The sequence below is a fragment of the Ceratina calcarata genome, unplaced genomic scaffold (assembly GCF_001652005.2).
Source record: "Ceratina calcarata isolate Rehan_Ccalc_2016 unplaced genomic scaffold, ASM165200v1 scaffold79.2, whole genome shotgun sequence".
Lineage (NCBI taxonomy): Eukaryota > Metazoa > Arthropoda > Insecta > Hymenoptera > Apidae > Ceratina > Ceratina calcarata.
The window spans coordinates 222,757-239,513 of record NW_017179212.1 but is presented as its reverse complement, the minus strand read 5'-3'; the positions used below and the strand labels follow the sequence as shown (position 1 = coordinate 239,513).

At 41.9% G+C, this 16,757-nt stretch overlaps 2 protein-coding genes and 1 long non-coding RNA gene across 5 annotated transcripts in view; 2 read left to right on the top strand and 1 right to left on the bottom strand.

The window, feature by feature from the left end:
• The window catches only part of spg (dedicator of cytokinesis spg), a 41,165-nt gene that overhangs the window by 9,130 nt on the left and 15,278 nt on the right, over positions 1–16,757 (top strand). For both annotated transcript variants that reach the window (XM_018034494.2, XM_018034493.2), the window contains exons 2-4: positions 627–713; positions 784–977; positions 1,268–1,416. In XM_018034494.2, coding sequence (XP_017889983.1) covers positions 627–713; positions 784–977; positions 1,268–1,416 — 430 coding nt within the window. The remainder of the gene's footprint in view (positions 1–626; positions 714–783; positions 978–1,267; positions 1,417–16,757) is intronic.
• Positions 1,452–14,996, bottom strand: Inx3 (innexin 3). 2 transcript variants are annotated; one of them, XM_026818455.1, is made up of 5 exons: positions 7,976–8,744; positions 6,725–6,913; positions 4,465–4,889; positions 3,774–4,169; positions 1,452–3,557 (listed from the first exon to the last, which is right to left on the bottom strand). In XM_026818455.1, exons 2-5 carry the CDS (start codon positions 6,885–6,887, stop codon positions 3,351–3,353), a joined length of 1,191 nt encoding a protein of 396 aa, XP_026674256.1. In that variant the 5' UTR covers positions 6,888–6,913; positions 7,976–8,744; the 3' UTR covers positions 1,452–3,350. The 2 variants fall into 2 exon arrangements, with proteins under 2 accessions (XP_026674256.1, XP_017889984.1); XM_018034495.2 differs by lacking the exon at positions 7,976–8,744 and adding an exon at positions 14,425–14,996 and having other exon boundaries at positions 1,589–3,557.
• LOC113465067 (uncharacterized) lies at positions 15,094–16,179 on the top strand. Its single transcript, XR_003389891.1, has 2 exons — positions 15,094–15,475; positions 15,713–16,179. It is a non-coding gene; the product is annotated as an uncharacterized LOC113465067 (long non-coding RNA).

The following is a 16,757-nucleotide window of genomic DNA, read 5'->3' as shown; positions in this document are numbered from 1 at the left end:
CGAAGTTAATAAATAATTTGAGTCGGAGACGAAGCGACGATGTATTCTGCGTTTATTGTTCTCTCCGAGCGATCGTGGGCGAGCGAACGTCCGTACACGCATTCCTTGGCCACCGGATTATACCAGACTATATTATATATACGCGTGTGCGTTTCCACGCGGAGACGCGCTCATTCAGATGCATCCCGCGTGCGTTTCTCTAACACGCTGGAAGGACCGGAAGCTGGCTCGTCGTGCGTGCACCGTCACGCGTATCCGGAGTTTGCCTATCGAGGCCCTGACACTTCCACGAAAGGACACAAAACTGTCCATACTCCTCTTCTACTTGTTTTCTTTCACTCCATTTTAGTATCGGTACCAAATGAGTTTTCCATTCTGGGACAAATTAGCTGCGGTTCAGTGATCCCGTAATTATAATTTGAGATCAAATATCGTATCGCAACTGTGCATACGGCCGAGCTTTCAATAGGATCCAATTCCAACTTCGTTTGCAGAGAGCCATCTGCGTTGCAAATCATAATATTTGCACGGTTTGGTTCGCGTAGCACAGCTCCCTTAAAAGGCCTTAATACCGCTTTAATCCAAGATAGTACAGTTAAATCAGCTACATTCTATCTTGTTTGCAGCTGTTTACAATTGGCGAGGCGACGCTCCCAGGTACGGCCTCCCCCTGGAAATCGGAGAGACGGTACAGATCCTGGAGGAATGTGCAGGTAAATCCATAGGCGCTCGTATTTCATCGACGGTGGAGGACCGTTATCGATTTTCCCGGCTCGGTTCTAGGCTGGTACAGGGGCTTTTCAACGAAGAATCGCGCGGTCAAGGGGATCTTCCCCAGCTCGTACGTTCACCTGAAACCGTGCAAGATCGAAAACGAAGGGCTGTTCGAGTCGGTGATACCTCTCGAGGACCCGGTCGTTCGCGAGGTAACTCTCGTGTTACGAGAATGGGGCGGTATTTGGAAGAGACTGTACGTGGTGAGTGAGCTGTTCGTTCATTTTCTCCAAGGTTGCAGACCCCTCCGTTCCATTTTGCAAAAGAATAATCTGCCCCAAGAAACTGTAATGGAAAAGGGTTTTCACCCACACCCGAATCCTTACTGCGAAGCGTAGAGATTTTCATGCTGCAGACTATTAACGAGGTTCTGCTTTGAACCACTCACGACTCGATGAAATTACAATGAAAGAGGCGCGAGACAGGTCAAAAGCCTTCCACGCGTCTCTCTACATTGTTACTAATTTAAATGTTTTCGCTGGTACGAATTCAGGAGCGGGAGAACTACAAGTTCAACACGCTGCGGAAAGTGATGCGGGAGCTGTTGGAATGGCGTCGACAACTTTTGGCCGGCACACTCACCACCGATCAAACCCGGGAGTTGAAGCTGCGTATCATCAACAAGGTGGACTGGGGAAACCGGTGAGTTATCATATATTATTAAGTTGCAGCGCGTATTTCTGACCAATGTACTTGATGGAATTTATTGAACGATTACGAGCTTCCTCCAATCGTTGGTTGCTTCAATTCGTTGAGAAATGGCACGGACACCGATTACGGTTCGCCATCGGGTTGATCCAAACTCGACGCGATGTATAGAAAGAGTATACATTTATTCTATAATTTGTCTTTATGTTCGCTCCCGTTACATCAATGTTTGTTGGCAGTCTTCGCGTTTACTTCGATCTCCTTAATGAGCATTCGCGTACAGTTCGACGCATTGAAACACTCGATAAATTCTAAATATAATAGAAGGCACATCTGGTCTCGTTCAACTTAAACGACTAATCAATATATAATATATATCACTTGGAACTTGCGACTAATAGCAGATACAACATACTTTATGAGCTACGTATTAACTACTGGATAGTCACGAAGTAATTGTAAGTTGCATACACTTATGTCGGCAGCATTATACTATGTTCTCGCTTCGATTAATCCTCGCGAGACGTGGAAACAAACATGAGCATCGAATAGTAATTCCACGTTATACGTCAGCGCTATTATGCTTCGTTCAGGGAAATCCGATTCGTTTCCATCCGACGTGCTTCCTCGTCGAATTTTAACGAACGGACCTCCGCCGATGCTGGAAACATCGTTAGGTACCCCTAACGATATTCGAATTCAAACTCTTTGTACAATTTTTAATATAAGTAAAAATGCAAACATACGTATATCGAATTGAATAAATTCAAATATTCAAAACACTTATCTTAATCTACTCATAAATCTCTGTACCAATTAAAATTTGATATATATAAACTATCTATCTATATATATATATACTCTAATTTCTTTCGAAGAGATTCGTGGATAAATATTGCTGCGGATAATTGGAAATGCCCGTAAGTGGAATTTTGAAACGACAAATATTCAAATGAAAAGTAACGTAACATCGTTCTCGTTAATTTCATTACGACGAATGCACCAATTAAACGCAGATAGACAAAGAATCGTCAGGACGGTTCCGTCTTACCTTATACATATTATATAGTGACGGAGTAGGTGGGAGCTGTTTATACAAACAATGCATAATTTGCTGCAGGCTCGCGATGACATTTATCGACGGTTTGTATTTATACAAAGTTTTAAATCGAAAAAATCTTGTACGACCTCTTTCGAATCGAAATGAATACAATTTGTTTCATAAGGAATACGAACGGAATGATTGGAATATGTATTAATCATGTAATTCAACGAAACAACATCGCAATCGGTCGAATTGAAAACGATGTCAACGGAGCGTGGAACGAAGCTCAACGCGCTCGGTAAAAGGCACTTATTTCATCACGATGCGCTCATTTATACGAAAAGGAATGTGAACGAGTAGGAATTCGCGCAATGATGCGACATTTTTGGAAGAATCAAGAGAAAAATAGCAGTGTTCACTTTACGTTGCCTTCGCGTGCTCGTCGCGTATATCGTAACCCTTAATTACGGGGTGGAGAACGCGATAACTTGACGTAAGAGCGTTAGAGATAATCGAGCAACGATTGTGCACGTGAAATTCGGCTTACTACATAATTTATCAGCGATAAACGACCGGTGCGTAGGCATTAGCTGACGAACCGGCTGCGATATCGCCTACGTTACATATTCCTTTGATAATCTAACGCTAGTTTGTGCCACGGGTGGTGTTAGAAACACGCGCAATAGTTCACACTATTTCTGCGTAATTTCCTTCAGCTATTCGGGCGCGTTAAGAAAATGGCAAGACCTTGTACCTCCGGCTGGCGCGTTTTCACCCTCGATAGCACAAACGGTAAGCCCGGTGTCGGATCCACCCTAGGCAGTATATCACAATACATAGAAGGCAGAGATAAAGTTGAAGAGGACGCGAAGAAGGAAACGCTTTATATCTCGGTGTCTTTCGCGTATTTCTCAATCTCCGGGTAGATGGGTGACATCTCGAGGGTGCTGGGCGCCGATGGGAGCGAGGTCGGTGACGCGCCGCTCGTCGAGCCGACGTTTAGTAGGCGGCATAGTTCATCCAATACCTCGTTGAACATCATCACGTTCATGTTCTGTCCCAGCAGGTGAAGCAACAGGAAGTCGCCGACCTGAAAATTTACACGCGAAATGATAATAATGGATGCTTGTCACGAAACGTATCACAGATCGCGATTCGCTCGTTACTTCGAGAAACGAGTCGTGCAATGCGTTTACAACGAGGGAAATATGAAATCAATGAAGAACACGAGTCTCTAAAATATACGTACAACCGACGCGACAAGTTGAATCACTAGTTTATGAAGAGGTGTGATGCCAATATTTACCTGTGTCTTTCTAATAAGCGCACTGACGCTGGTCGACGTGCCGAACTTAAATCGCTTCTTGAGAATAGTCTCTCGCGTGCTCGGCAGCAAAACTACCGCCATGCTGTAGAGCAAAGCTAGACCCGACAGCACCGCGAGTATGATGAACCAGAACCAAAGGAAAATGTAGATCTTCTCGTTGAGAATGTTCAGGGCAAGAACGCAGAGAGCATCGAACTTTTGAATAGTCCCAGAAGCACCGAATTTGTGGAAAGTACATTTTGTAACGCGTGGGAAGACTTCGACCATTGGATCGCTGCGCTGTTCTTGGTTCATGTTGCTGAACTTGAGCACATCTGTGCCGTACGAGAGGAAGGCACCGCCGAGGAAGGTGTCGATGAAGAACATATTGCTCACCTAAAAAAAATAACGTTCAATTAATAGCAATTAAAAAATTAATTTATTCAAGGAATAATGCACAGCAGGTAGAAATGAAAGGAGCATTGAATTGTAACGAATCCGGTCTTTTTAAATTCGCTAATCTCCCATTAAGCGCGGTTTCAGCGAGGAAATTCTCATTCACAAGAGAGGATTTACGCGGCGTTTGAAAAGAGTAATTTTCGTCGCATGAAAGGCAGAGAGGAAACGCGTTAAAGCGCTTTCATGATCGTCCCGCAAAGAGGTACGACCGTTTCATCATCGGTGTACTCACCACGTTAACGAAGTTGAGGGCCTCGCAGAAGAAGTAACCGGCAGCGTAGGTGTTGTGCAGCGTCAACGTGTCGAACACGTATTTAGCCAACCGGTGAGCCTTCGCCTGTCGTTCGTCCTTGTTATCGAGCATGGCGCCCCTCATGCCCTCGGATATCATTCTGACCTTGCCCTCTTCCCACTGCTTCCACATCCAGTGAGGCACGTAGAACAGGATACCTTGGAAGAACAGCATGAACGGCACCCACTGGTAATACGAGTGGTACCTCTTCTCCCCTACGTCGGTGCCGAGGCCCGGGTGGGCCACGTGGGTGCCGACCTGCTTCGCGGTCTGATGCGGTAGGGTGAACGTGTACGTGATCCAGCAGTACGTGTTTATCACGTTCTCCGCTACCCCTCCGTCGCTCAGACAGTTTATCGGATCACCTGCCGACCAACCGTCATCGATTACTCGCTCCGTCCTTTTCGACTCGAGGACTTCAAGCTGCGCGATCGAATTCGAACGCAACCGCTTTTACCAATCACGATTAAAAAGATTGTAGTTTCTTATGCGAAATAAAACATTTACCAATTTAACAAACGTGTTTTTATGATTTATGCATTGAAATATAATATTGATATTCTGAATAGATATATCTTGCTCCTTATAGCTTGCGACAGTGACTCTCGACTCATTTTCGATTAGTATATCTTCCTAACAAGATCCGAAAATAATAATAAATCGATGCCTCATTTTTTCAATGTTCGACTGGCACTGAGGTGAATACACTTCAAGAATAGGATATCAACTGTTATACTTAATTCATTTGTTTATTATTTGTACTTAAATTAATTTGTATATGAATTTCAAATCAAGTGTTACATAATACGTAATTGAAATTAATATTTGCTATAATAAGAAGTTCTATCCAGATATTTCCGGGATAGAACTATTGACACGCTCGGTTGACAGCGTGTTATCACGAGTTTTTTAATTCAAAGTGTAAAGGGCAGCAACCCTGCTGTTTGATTGCAGTTGTTATATCTCTACTATACGAGCAATATTTCTAATGTCTGCAGATGCAATTAATGAGTCGTAAAGATAGAACTCGTGTTCTATAATAGGATCGGTGACTGTCGAAACGAGAGTAACCACGTCGGGTTGCTCATTCGCGATTGTAAACGCGATGTTTAGAATTACGCAACCGGCATGTGTGCGAATCTTTAAACGGGCACGTTTGTAAATCTGTTCTGGAGGCCTCTGCATGATGAGCGACTGTTACCGCTTCTGATAACCAAGCACGTGGTGTCCTCGAAACGAGACACCACTGTTAAATCGCTACCGTCTGCGCGCCCTACGCGTTTATGTAACCGTCGTTGATCTACGACCCACTCTCGTGCCCGCAGATAAGATCATTTTTCTCTCTTAATACATTTATAAACTGACCGTCGAAATGGGGATAAAACGAGTACTTATATTTAGCTCCATCTCTGAATTTCGTCTTGCAAAATCTTCCAAGTAACGAATTTTACTTTAAGAAACGAAATTGTCAAGTAGTTTGAAAACCGTCTCTGGTTAAAAGCTTTGCACAATCGTTAGGAGTCTCGTCGTAAATGGGAGAATAAACACTATCTACAGACAAAACATTCTTTCCCATGTGAATGTTCTACCAGTTAAGTTTACATTTACAATTGACAAGTAGAGTTTGAGCACGTGAGACCGTTGCAAAATGAGTACATACAGTAATTTCCATTAATATTCGGACACTCTGCAAAACGGAATAATTTTTTTAATAGTCAGCCAAACAAGTTAATTGTCTATAGGATTTTAGAATGCTTAACACTATTTCTATTATACTGATTGTTAAATTAATTAATTAAATCAAGGAAGAGCGATTAAACTAATGATAATAATTTTAGGTGACAATATCAAAAGACATCGCTTGCTGGAAATAGTGTCAATTTACTAAACAACGCGTAAAAAAAATACTATTCGTCGAAATTTCGAATAAAAAAATAAAGGACATGACTTTTAATTTTTTGATTACGGTTTCTGATAAAAAGTTGGAACATCCCGCTTGTAGGTCTAAGTAAGTTATGTGCATATACAAAGTTTCATAAAAATGAGGTACAAGCAATTAAAAAATCACAGTTGTTCACGACTTCCTCACTACAATTGAGACGTGTATGTGAGAACTATGTCCGAATATTAAAGGACTCATCGTACTCGGAATAAATTCTCGTCGCCTTTCTTGCTGATCTTGAAAAACGTAGAAACTTGCCTATTAAGTTGTTCGCGGAAACGATGATGCAACAGGCGAACAGGATGGCTGCGGTGATCCTGTAGTGCGCCCTGAAGATCATGTTGTCGATGATCGCCTTGTCGACGAGGTATCGTACCTTGACGAACCCGGCCACCGCCGAGACCAAGCCAAACACCGCCATCGCTGCTGATTTCGATTACCGTGTTCCTGGAAACAACCAAACGACATTGTCTCGGTCGATCAAACACAGAATGTAATGGAGACAACAACAGGCCAACGCACACTCCGATGTTAATCTACACGTGCGAGTCGTGCGTGAAGAGGATTTGGACACCCGAGTCGGTGTTGCATATTATTGTTTGCCAGAGCTATTGTCGCTCGCGGTTTGCAAGGGTTACAGGTTTAAAGAGATGAAATGAACACGGTTACCGGACACTCATCTCCTGGTTCGAACGCTCTCGGGATCTATGACGAGCGCGAACTACGTTGCACGGGTAAATCGCGATCGAACCGGGTCTTTGTCATTGATACGGCCGCCAACGCACGAGGCATTTACATTCCTATCGAGTAACTCAGTCACACCGCACACACGGGTGAGTCAATGTACTTGAGAACGAACAAGACAGCACGTAGGGTACATAGGCTCGCGTGACGACGCACCGCGCGTAGTATCTTAGATTTTTAATCGGTTCGAATAACCTTTTCGCGAAACCCCGTGCAATTAGCTACAACGATGTACTTGACGAATTTGTCGCAAGATTAAAACAACTGCCGGACACTATCGACGTAATCATTTACGTCAGGTAATTAAGAGGGTAGACTTTGATAGCTAGGCGATAAGGTAGACTATCAATGTTACCCACAAAATTGGCCAAAAATATGGGTTTACAAGAATACACTTTGAGAAAACGTAAACGCGTGTTAGAAAAAATTTTATTCAACAATTATAAATATACAAAACTCTACAGAACATCAAAAGCTGAAACACATTTCTTTTAAACGCACAGCAAAGACGTGTTTTGTACTGCATATAATTTGCAGTCTATGAGAGTGAGAAAAAGATTTGAAGATACTAATTGGATAAATCGTAACGCGATCGTATCGTCGTTTCGTATTTCCTGGCTTTCGAGGAGCACCAGTAGCAGAGGAAGAAAGGGTTGCAGCCGGAAACGGCAGATGTACGCGAGGATCGATGTACGTAACGCACTGGCCCCGGGCCCCGAGCTCTTCAGACCATGGATTGTTCTCAGTGGCGAAACAAAAGCGCACCTTGGGGCTCGAGGGCTAAGAACCGCGGCCACCAACCGCGACCAACGACGCCGACCGTGCAGGATTTTCGTCTTCCAAGCGTTCCCTCTTTTCCCACGGCAAAAAATCCAATCAACAATGCAATCCTTATTTCACATTTTCAACAATGGGCGTATAAAAAAAAAAGTCTTGTTTAAGCAATGGATTCGCACAAGTCACCAGAATTCTTGGTCAGGTTTTGCATAAGACTGTTGTAACGACCCGAGACCGCTGGGACGCGAGCTAAAATAGCCGCCTTAGAGGACGTGGAAGTTTATTAGTTAATTAATCGACAGCAGACGAGGCACGTGCCGTTCAAGGGGGTCAATTTGCAAGCGTGCAGGATTGCCAGCGTCAGACGTCCACTGTCCCAGCGAATTCAACGTTCCGATTTCCAGTAAACGTGCAGACGTACGCTGTAAAACGTCGGACTTCTGCACGTCATAAAGTGTAACGTTACGAGCTGACTACATTTGCATTTTTTTATAAGGAACGCTGTCCATCAGCACGTACGCGTTCAGAATGTAATTTCAGATCTAATTCTATGCTCGTTCCAACGTGACGGACGATTCAAAGTGATCTGCGACATTTCCTTAGAACTCCAATCGCATTGATCGTTGCACAATTAATGTATTCAGTCTGTTTCTCGGAGTAGGTTGTAATTTTATTCCTAGAATGCAAGATAACGAGATTTTACTCACTGAGGAAAAAATAAAAGCAAGAAGAATGTAGTAGTCTCTCGCTATTCCTTATCAATAGACTGCGAATCTTTATGCAAAATAAATCATTTGTAATCTAAAAAATGAAATTTAAATAAGAATTTCTTTTGTATTTTAAAAAACCATAATATAGTATCTCCATTTCTATTCACTGGCTCTTTTTGCTATATAATTTTATATTATAACATCAAGTCAGTCAATAGAAATCGTGACGGGAACAGGAATTGAACGATAGAAACATTTACTACATGCATTTCACTTTTGACATTTTCTGTGTCCTTGAGCATTGAATGAATTCCTTATATTTTCTGTAGATATAATTTTTCTATAAATACAAAAAAACCCGGAGTCTACTTATTAATAATCTGAAGTGAGTAGAAGATTTTTAGCAACGTTGGAATTTAAGCCTGCATTATATCATACATATTTTCTGTAAAACGATTCTTTCTGCTCTTTCATCCTCGGGTTTTATGCAAATACATGCATACATTCTACACACGGCGGAGTACCGAGTCGAGAGTTTTCGAGACAACTATGCGTTTTACAATTCCTTCTCCGCGCTTCTCCGAAATGTTCTCGGTTAACGAACACACAAGTCAAACCAGTTATACTCGGCTGCTTCTCGTAAAACCATGGAAGAGAGGGGGAATGGCCGCGGTTTTCGCCGTGTCGCCTCGCGTTGAAAGTGGACACGCTGACACCGTGTCTGTGTATAGAAAACGGCCTCTCAACGATTATTCAAACAACTCATTAGACCTTCCTACAGAACTTCTTTCCCCGTTTAACACTACATTTCACGCTCTCCGCCGAACGAATTACGTACATTTTCCTCACGGGGATCTCTAATGCAATCGTAATTAGAACTATTACAATTATTTTATTACACCGTGAAAGTGGCTAATTGAATAGCGTTTAGATATGCACATAATTAGGTTGTTAATGGAAATCTTAGGGCATTTAGTAACGATTTCTTGCCGAGCTTCTGTCCGCAGTAATCAACCGGTGTTAACGTTGAAAACTGAAGGCACGGATCGGAATCCCGAGTAGCCGCGAGACGGTGGTTTTTCAACACGTTTCGCACGACCGCAACGGGTAGCTTCGCGTGCACGAATCGTTCGTATCGAGTTCCGAGCCCGGGCCCCCGGAGAAAACAGGTTTTGGTGAACCCGATTGGTTCCTTATTCGGTGAAATATCACGAGGTCCGCTCATGGCTTCGAGCACCCAGCCTCGCTCTCCAGACTACTTTTTATTAAACTTATACATGCAATTTTACACAATTTTAATAGTTAAGTAGATTAGTTTACTAAGTGACGTGTGAAGAAAATTGATATTGATAGAAATTGTAAGGAAAAAAGAGAAAGTAGCTTTTTCAACATTTTGTCATGAAACTTTGTGCAATATATTTTGAAATGGTGAAAAGTTCACTGAAATCAGTTGGTATCGAGAGAAGCGGCATTCAAACATGTAGATTTTAAGCGAAAAGTCGTAAAAACTGTGATTGATGAGATGTTGACTCAGTTTTGCTCTTTACTGAATGCATTACGATGCGTCTGAAGATGAGCCTTCGATCGTCGCCGCGTTAAGCTCGCTGTAAACCAGTGTTCTTAATTTGCACGGAATTTATGCGCGATGCCACACACTGGAGAATCGATAATTGCGGCCGGGGAGACACGATTTATGTGGCCGCGGCCGAAGCTAATGAAGGATAATGCCGGCGACTGAGAGCCGTTAGCGAAGAGCTAACCGCCAGCCGTCGAGATTTACGATCGTCTTAATAATTAGCCTGGATAGGATAAACGAGCCTCTGAATTTATCCAGATTCAATCGCCCTTACGGATTTCTCCCTTGTCAAACAGTCTAGAGGAGTTACACAAGCCCATTTAACTGATTACGATGAGAACGCAATGATTAAAGGGAATTAAATCTCGTTTGATTAAATCAGATAGTTTTCCTGTTCGAGTACGAGTTCATTCATCGCGAGTATCGTGTATCGAATAGGCTGGGAACGCTCATGCATTTTCATCAGCAAGCGGAAAGATCGCCGACCTTGATTAATTACGTTCAGTATCTCCGAAATGAGATTAGTTCGCCTTATGGCAGTCTTGGATAATGGAACCGCGCGATTCTCATCTTCTATGCAAATGCACTTGATTCGATTCTCCGACAGGAAATTGCTTCCTCTGCTACCGCGCTTTCTTTAGAAGAAATTAAATTCTTAATCCCTTAGTTTTTAATTAAAAAGAGGTTTTCACAAAATATGATGGATTTCACTTTTGACCTCTGTCCTCCATTACACCAAACGAGAGAGCTAACGGTTTTTGAAATGCGATGACTACGATTGCGTAGGACGTCTTCTCCAGACGTAAAGATGTAAGGACGAGTACAGGAATACCGTATGGAAACAAGATTTACAGTTAGCTCTGTGCGTTCGCGGCAACCACGCCTCAGAATTTTTAAGACCCGGCTCGATCGTTCGATTGTGCTAGAAACTCTAAACCGGCGAACAGAATACGTGGCATCGATCGCGCTTCATCGATAGAGAAATCTTTAGTTTTTTTATACAGTTCCAACGGACCGCGAAGCGGTCGACATTATTCTTAGACTGAATTTTATCCATTTTAAACGATGCATAAAATATCAATCGAGTATATATTGCAACGGATCTCTCGATCGACCAGCATAAATGTTTTAAAATTCGCAGTCTAGTTACTTGTTATTTTCACGGTAGGAAAATAAAAGGAAAAAGGACGACGAAGTTGGTTGGATGTACCCGATACGTGTCGACACTGTCTACCTCAAGGGAAACATGGGAACCCTCTTCAGTCGTAAAATTATTCGGTAAACACACCTTGTCGTTCTACAGAACAAACTTTTCTTTCTGCCTACCAAGTCCTGAGCCTTGCTGCCCATTCCCCGTACGTTCCTCGAGCGTAGTCGTTATCCAATACACTTTTCTCAGAATATTCCCTCAAAATGTGTGCAACATATCTCCCGTAGCGATAAAAAGCTTTTGAAATTGAACGAGGGAACGCGAATCGGATATCGCGACCTCCATGAAGTCGACGATTTATTACAGGTTGCAACAGGAAAATCGTCGGCTTTCACAAGCGTGCGCCATGAAATTCGTTCAAGGATATATCGAACAACGGTTTGCAAAGTTTCAATGGATCAAACCGAATACCGATTATCGATGATTATAAACTTACTCGATACGTCACCGTCGTTATCGTGGACGAACAATATTCTCGCGGTGAAGGGCGTTTGCCGAGTGAAAGGTGAATGCTGCAGCGATTTTACGGCATCGATTGAGAAAGATGAAAAAGCCGTGATGCAAGTTTTCTGCCATTAAAATCATTTGGTAGTTACAAGTGAGATGATACTGGATTTACTGGATTCAGATGACGACGGATTTTTATGCATTTTCTTTTTGATACTTTGTGCACTTCTGTCCACTATATATATTTTTTACGTGTTTCACATACTCAGTTTTGTTGTAAAATCATAAAATCCGCAACGTAGAGATGAGACTGAATGCAGTGATCTGAACTGGAAACGCGAGACAATGCTGGTAGCGTATCGTTCTGAGATGAAGTGATCTGCTTTGTTTAAACGACACTTCCCGCTATAATTCCGGAAATGAGTGTACAGTAATATCCTCCTTAAGTTTCGTGAATCACCATTTGTAGTAGAAGTTGTTCCTACGAATGGGAACGCACGGTGGATGTATACTTATGTAGTAACCCAAAGAGTAGAAGAACGAGGAAACTGTTGACCGCGATACGTGTATCGCATTTTATGGCACATTACCAGTGATATGTTGCATCAACAGTGCACGGAACTGTAAACTATTATTTTATTACAAGTGCGCGCGATTAGCGTGCATAAATATTTATGACGTATTTTATGAAGTTTCTAATTATAACATTCGCATCGTTGACGTTCATCCTATTCACTGAAGTCATTTAAGATTGTACGAGTCGTAACATCTTTGCTAGAAGATCGAGAAATGTGATAAAACGTCCAAAGTTATTTTTTATAGATGTTTTATATAAAATATCCAATACTTACAGGGAAATAAGATTCATAACATAGTTAGATGAGTTTACTTACTTGTTACTGTCTGCCTTAAATAATATCCCCGAAATTGATATCATTTCAACTTTAAAATATTCTTAAAACTTTTATTAACAATTACACAAAATTCTCTCACTGTTACATTTATATTTTTTCATAAATGAAGTGAAAATTTTACCATTCAACGTAAGAATTCAAGATAAAACAATTTTTGTACTAGCCTCGCAAAATTTTTATTTTTGTACAGTATTCTATTAATATAATATCTAATAATAGTTAAAATGTCAATGTTTTGTCATTGTTTTTATTTAAGGGAAAATACAACTTTAAGATGTATTTTCGTTGCTCGAAGTTGGAAATTGTATTGTCAGTTCACGGGGGAGATCAGAGTCGTTCGTTCGATCCTGTAGGGGATGGGATTCCGGATAAACCAGTTCTGCGACAGACACCCTGGCTTCTAACAGCTTTCGAACGAGGTTAACAGCCGTTGCTATTTTTCATTTTACCGACACCGAGATCGATGCGTTCCACATTTCAGGTCAATATTGAATAAATATGAACAAGTATGAGAATGTTACATGTTTGATTGATGTTGAAAAAAATACAGTTATATTTAATACATTTAATACCCTACGGACAGTTAAATAGTTTGGTCCAGTATTAAAAAAGAAATTCAGTCTTGAAACACGTCCGAATATTAGTGAAAGTTACTGTACATGCGCTATCTCTCCAAGTCTCAGAAACGTGTTTAAATCTCCTACATATCTGTGTACACAGACCACGGTTCACCATAGCGTTAAACAGATAGCGTTGCACATTTACGGACCATTGTATTGTACGAAAGGCTACCACCATTTTTTATCTCGCCAGGACTTTATCTCAATCTGGAAACTTATCGCGAACGCCCAGACTAACTTACATTAGATTTCCCAGTTTGAACAAGAAGTTTCAGGTAAAGCCCGAACCGTCTTTGTCCCCGTCGAAGAGAGCCGAGAGGATATCTTAGGACGACCGTAATTAAAACCAATGGAAAGTTTTATGGAAGCCCAAACGAATTTGCTGTAGCATAAACCGTTAGCATGACTGCGGTACTTATATTTCTATTCCGAGAAGCGAATTTCTATCCGTTTTCCGTTTTCCTCGAAACGATCGAGCATTCATCGATGACATCAAACACGCGTGATTGTTCGCCGTCGCGGAATATACATATAATTAAACCTTTCAGTGCATGCTCGGACAATTGGGGTCGATTGAGCGACCTTAATAAGCCGCGTGTACAACGGTACAGCGAAAACGATTAGTTTCATTAATCGTAAGGGCACGTGACTGTCTAAAAAAATTTGTGCCCTTGCTTTTATAGGTTACAACTAGTGTTTACGAGCCGTGACCGATCCGATACGTAAACGTAAACATAATGTAACGCAACTTCACGCTGATCCCCCGTTCGTTGTCTCGCGATTTGACACCCGGCGACATGTGAAGAAACTTGTTTCGCGATAAATGTTATCTAGCTTAGACGCGCGATTTACATATCGTACAAACCTTGAGCTCGGTGACCTCTCGAAAACTCTTGAATCCACTACCGAATTCAATCACTTTACCACGAGAACAAATGAATCGCGAGCATTCAATAATACCTTTTTCCTTAGCACTGCTAGCCAGCTAGCACGATCGACCGCTACGAGAGCCGATCGTATATCGTCGATCCTTCCGAAACCGTGGTTCCTTTGTTTCCCTACGAGCCAATAATGCGGCAACTGTTTCACTACTACTGGCTCGTACGTCTTGAAATCTTCCAAATATCCTGACTTCCTCTCTTCCGGAGATGAGATGAAACAGAATGCGACACCGGACACGCGCGACCACCGACCGTTTAATCACCTCGCACCTCTTCGTGTCACCGTTCGATCACCGACCGACCGACCGACAGACCGTGGATCTCGCTTTTGACCCTCGCGATATCAAATCAAACGGATCTAAAGCCGAGAGAAGAGAAAGAGAGAGGGATGGGGGAATTATTAAGAATGATGATAAGCGCGTCGTGTGCGCCGAGAGCCGAGAGTTAATAGCGATGCTTGACTCGCGGTCTCTCTCTCTTTCTCTTTCTCTCTTTCTCGCGTCACGTCGTTGTGTCCGAGCCGGCTCGAACGAATACTTTTCGAATATCCTCGGAGCAGGCCGCGTAGACGCATCAACGGGGCCTGGCGTACGAACAGCAACTGACTGAGCCGAGGACCGACCGGCCGGGAGCCGAGAGTCAGGGACATTCAGGGTAGGCAACAGGCAGGGGCAGGGGACTCGTTCTGGGCCCCACCGCTCCTCGCCATCTTGATTTCCGACAGTATGCTCTCGGCTCACCACAGAGTATACAGAGTGTGGGGGCGGCTTGATCAGGTGCGTACACACACTCGCCTGTGGAACTCGCCTCGCCACCGATTCACATCTTCCATCATCAGTCGCATCTTCTCCGTCTTCCGGATCTTTTAGACAACTTCTAAGAAATGACATCTGCTCACGTGTAAACTGAGGGTGACGAGTCATTCCTTGGAATCTAGCTTCTCGTCCATACGAAGTTCATTTATTTAAACGAGTTCTACCGGTAGTAGAATGAACAATCAGATTCCGTAGAAAAGTATACTGCTTGGTAAAGCTCTTGAAAGGACGTGATTAAGTTTTTAGGGACTTAAGGTATTTATGAATAAAGTTCGATTTCATTTTTAGATACCTTACCTCTTATGAGAAACTTAATACTAATCACAAACACTTGACCATAAAAATTATTGTAATAAAAGTTAAACGTCTATTGAAATTTGAAAATAATTTTTCAACAGCAATGAGAGTCGAAATAACTTAATTACGTGAATCCTTTTAACATTTCACACATGAAAATTTGACTCTTAATTCTCTATTATTTCTGCGTGGTAGATGTTCCACAAGAAGAAAGGATTTACTTTTCAACTTCAGATGTGAAGGGGAATAAGGAATCTTGTCGTTTCTTTAAGTTTAGAAGCAGATTCGAAATTTTCGATTTGTACAGCATCTTTGGAAAAAGTAACCGCAGCATCAGAGAGAAGAGAGAGATGCGTTGATGTATTGTTCTCCATCCGCGAGGCTCAAGGTTTTCAGCTCGGTGAATACACGGTAACCATGAGCCAGGAACCTGTTCTCCCCGTGTGAGAGAAGGTTCACTTTGGCTCTTTAAAGGCTCTTCACGCGCGCCTTCTTTGCTTCTTCGGTTTTTGACTTCACAAGTAACCACCAGCGCAGCCAGCATTTCCTACGAGTTCTCGGTTAACATTATTCCAACAATACCGACTTCGCCAAGATTATGTATGTAAATGTAAATGTAAATATGTTAGGTACGATTTTAATAAAAAATTATGTAAAACATAGTTGGCTCGAGTTACCTTGTCAATGACGCAACCTTGTCCTCTAGATAAATGAGAGATTTGCATAACCCCGTTTAATAAATTTCTGATGTAACGCAACGACGTGCTACTCGATTACTCGCACGTATGTACGTACACGAGCGTGTAACGGTTCTGTGGGTTGACCGCATACAGTAGTCAGCAGGACTTCTTGCTGGCAATGTGCTTCCACGACACTTGTCACAATACATATTTCAATTTCATTGAATAATAGAACAAGCCAGTTCATTGTCGCATGATTTGTATTACAAAAAATAAATTGTTTTTATAAATAACTGATTTCATGACTATTTATTTAAGCGTCTAATCGGAAAGGAAAGGCCATGTTGTAGGAATGCGAAAAATCATTTTTATTATCAAATAATTTATATCCTTTAAGTAAGCATGTTTCATTTATTACCGCGTAAACTTAAGATTACCTACTCCTCGGATATGTCCTCTCCTTTTTGACCTCAAACATATTTTTTAAATATACAAAAATGTTGAGATTTTTACTGTCCGTACTCCTGCTCAAATTATTTTTATTATTGTTATATTAAAAC